This window comes from Fukomys damarensis, unplaced genomic scaffold (assembly GCF_012274545.1).
Source record: "Fukomys damarensis isolate Sample0158 unplaced genomic scaffold, DMR_v1.0_HiC HiC_scaffold_21, whole genome shotgun sequence".
NCBI classification, from domain to species: Eukaryota; Metazoa; Chordata; class Mammalia; order Rodentia; family Bathyergidae; genus Fukomys; species Fukomys damarensis.
The window spans coordinates 12,577,656-12,579,939 of NW_022900933.1; the positions used below are offsets into that span (position 1 = coordinate 12,577,656).

At 52.8% G+C, this 2,284-nt stretch overlaps 1 protein-coding gene across 2 annotated transcripts in view; it reads left to right on the forward strand.

Annotated features, from left to right (window-relative positions):
- Window positions 1-1,547, forward strand: part of Plekhd1 (pleckstrin homology and coiled-coil domain containing D1) — a 35,715-nt gene extending 34,168 nt beyond the window's left edge. Inside the window, exons 13-14 of one of the 2 annotated variants that reach the window (XM_010645365.1) lie at window positions 12-207; window positions 1,033-1,547. In XM_010645365.1, coding sequence (XP_010643667.1) covers window positions 12-181 — 170 coding nt within the window. In that variant the 3' untranslated portion in view covers window positions 182-207; window positions 1,033-1,547. Of the gene's footprint in view, window positions 1-11 lie in introns of both variants that reach the window. The other variant, XM_010645364.2, reaches the window with a different exon arrangement.
- Window positions 1,548-2,284: the final 737 nt, after the last annotated feature.

Below are 2,284 nucleotides of genomic sequence, written 5' to 3' on the forward strand. Positions count from 1 at the left end.
CATTGCTCCCGTGAAGCCGTCCCAGTCCTTCATGACCTCCCAGCTGGAAGCCAACAACATAGAGGAGCTGAAGGAGGTGGCCAAGCGGCTCAGCCGGGACCAGCGCTTCCGGGAATCCATCTACCACATCATGGCCACCCAGCCTGCAGCTGCCTCCGTGCCTCCCTGGGGTGGAAAGTGACGGGCTGCGGAAGGAGGCCCAGCTCCGTGAGTGCCCTCCAGAGGGCGGAGCGGCTCCCTGGGCACCACCCACACCCTGTCCTCCCCTGTGCTTCCACCTGGGTGCTGCCCGGCTGTCGCAGTGAGAGGAGGAAGGGCCTGGCTGAGTGTGACTTTGGTTGGTCAGGGAATGGGGTGGGGAAGCTGTCTCTCTGGCCATGGACCGCTCTCTGGAGTCCCCAGGCCCTCTTCACCTCTGCTGTCCTGTGCCGGTCCTCATGTGTGACAGATGGCTTCACCTTCAAAGGCGGGCACCCCCCTCATCTAACTCCCCTCTTGCCCAGCCTTTCCTACCCTGCATCCCGTCCTCAGAGCCATCCCTAACCATGGCCCCCACGTCCTGGGAAGAGAAGGCCCTGGGCAGTGCACTCCCCATACTCACCCTGGCTATGGGACCCTCGCTGGCTCCCTCCTCCTCACATGTGTTCACCACATGCCGTCTTGGCGACCTGCAAGAGGAGGTGTGAGTCCACCATGTGCCTCCTGGGTCCTGGCTGGGGCTGGGGCCAGCAGCAGCAACTCTGGCTGTCCCAGAGGACATGCGGGACAGGGATCAGGTGGCTGTCCCTGGCTATAGTGGCCCTGCAGGTTCGCTGTCTCCTTCACCCAGTGATGCAATGCAACTGTGACCCCCCCGCACTTGGGAAGCCTGGCGTTGGGATAAACCGGTACCACTGGTGGGCTCAATGTCATTTGGGAGAAGCTGTAGCACCCATCTGCAGTTTGCCTTTGGGAGGCGGAGGGCTGCAGATGTGTTCCTCACCTGTGAGTCTTCCAGGCCCACCCTCTGAAGCCATCTGTCCATTTCTCCAGGAAAGGGACCTACCCGGGATCGGGGAGTTCTGGGACACTGGTGGCGTTAAAAGTATCGATTCTCTACTCTTCAGAAAACCGAAACTTTCTAATGGACGGACAGATGCTGTGGCCCTGGGCAATCCCAGCAGAAGACGCAGGTCCCTGAGAACCTGCAGCGTGTTCTGTGGATGAGGAAGGCAGCTCCTTAGAGAGCAGGCCCCATCTGCTACTCTGCTAGCCAAGGTGCTGGGCTGCCTTGCTCTGGGAGGCCTGGTGAGACGAACCTAGATGGTCCCTACTCAGGGATGGCAGTTAGTGGAACTATTGGGGGGGCCACTTTGGATCAATGCATTTGAATGTAAATGTAAACGCTTTAAATACGTATAAAGCTGCATAGCTTGGAAGATATTTATCTAATATGTATGTAGAGTGAACTTTCAAATAGGGAGGAAGACTTATAAAACCGAGATGACTGATTTTATTTTTGCTGTGCTGGGGATTGAGTCCAGGGGCTGCTCTACCATTGAGCTACATCCCCAACCTTTTTAATTTTGAGACAGGATCTCACTAAGTTGACCAGGTTGGCCTTCAATTCACAATCCTCCTGCCTCAGCTTTCCGGGTAGATGGGATTATGTGCCACCATGCCTGGCTGTTTTGAAAGAATTAAATTAATGATGGCTTCCTCTGAAGAAATATCTTTTGGAAATTTTCAAATGCATTTGTTTTTCCTGGGCAAGCTCTTAGCCAGGAAGGACAGTGCTTGTCTTAGTCCGTTCTGTCATGTTACCTGAAGCTGGGTAATTTATAAACAACAGAAGCATATTGGCTCATAGTTTTGAAGACTGAGAAGTCCAACCTGAAGGTATCAGCATGGACCTTCTCACTGTGTCATCCCATGAGGGCAGGGCAAAGAGAAGGCAGGAGAACTCAGCAGGGTTTTGTAAGTAACCACTCCCACAAGGAGCTCACTCCTGCAAAAGTGACACTCATCTGTTCCTGAGGGCAGAGCCCTGGTGGCCTAATCATCTCTCTTTTTTTAAGCACTTAAGATTAAACCAAGGGCCTTCATCCTGTTATATTCATACCTCTTTTTAATTAAAACAAAATTTTTTGAGATGGGTCTGTTTGGCCAGGCTGGGCTCAAACTTTCAATCTTCCTGCCTCAGCCTCCCAGAGCACTGGGATTACAGATGTGTGCCACCACACCTGACTTCTAATTATCTTAAGAGATAATTCTTTCTTTCTTTCTTTTTTCTTTCTATCTTTTC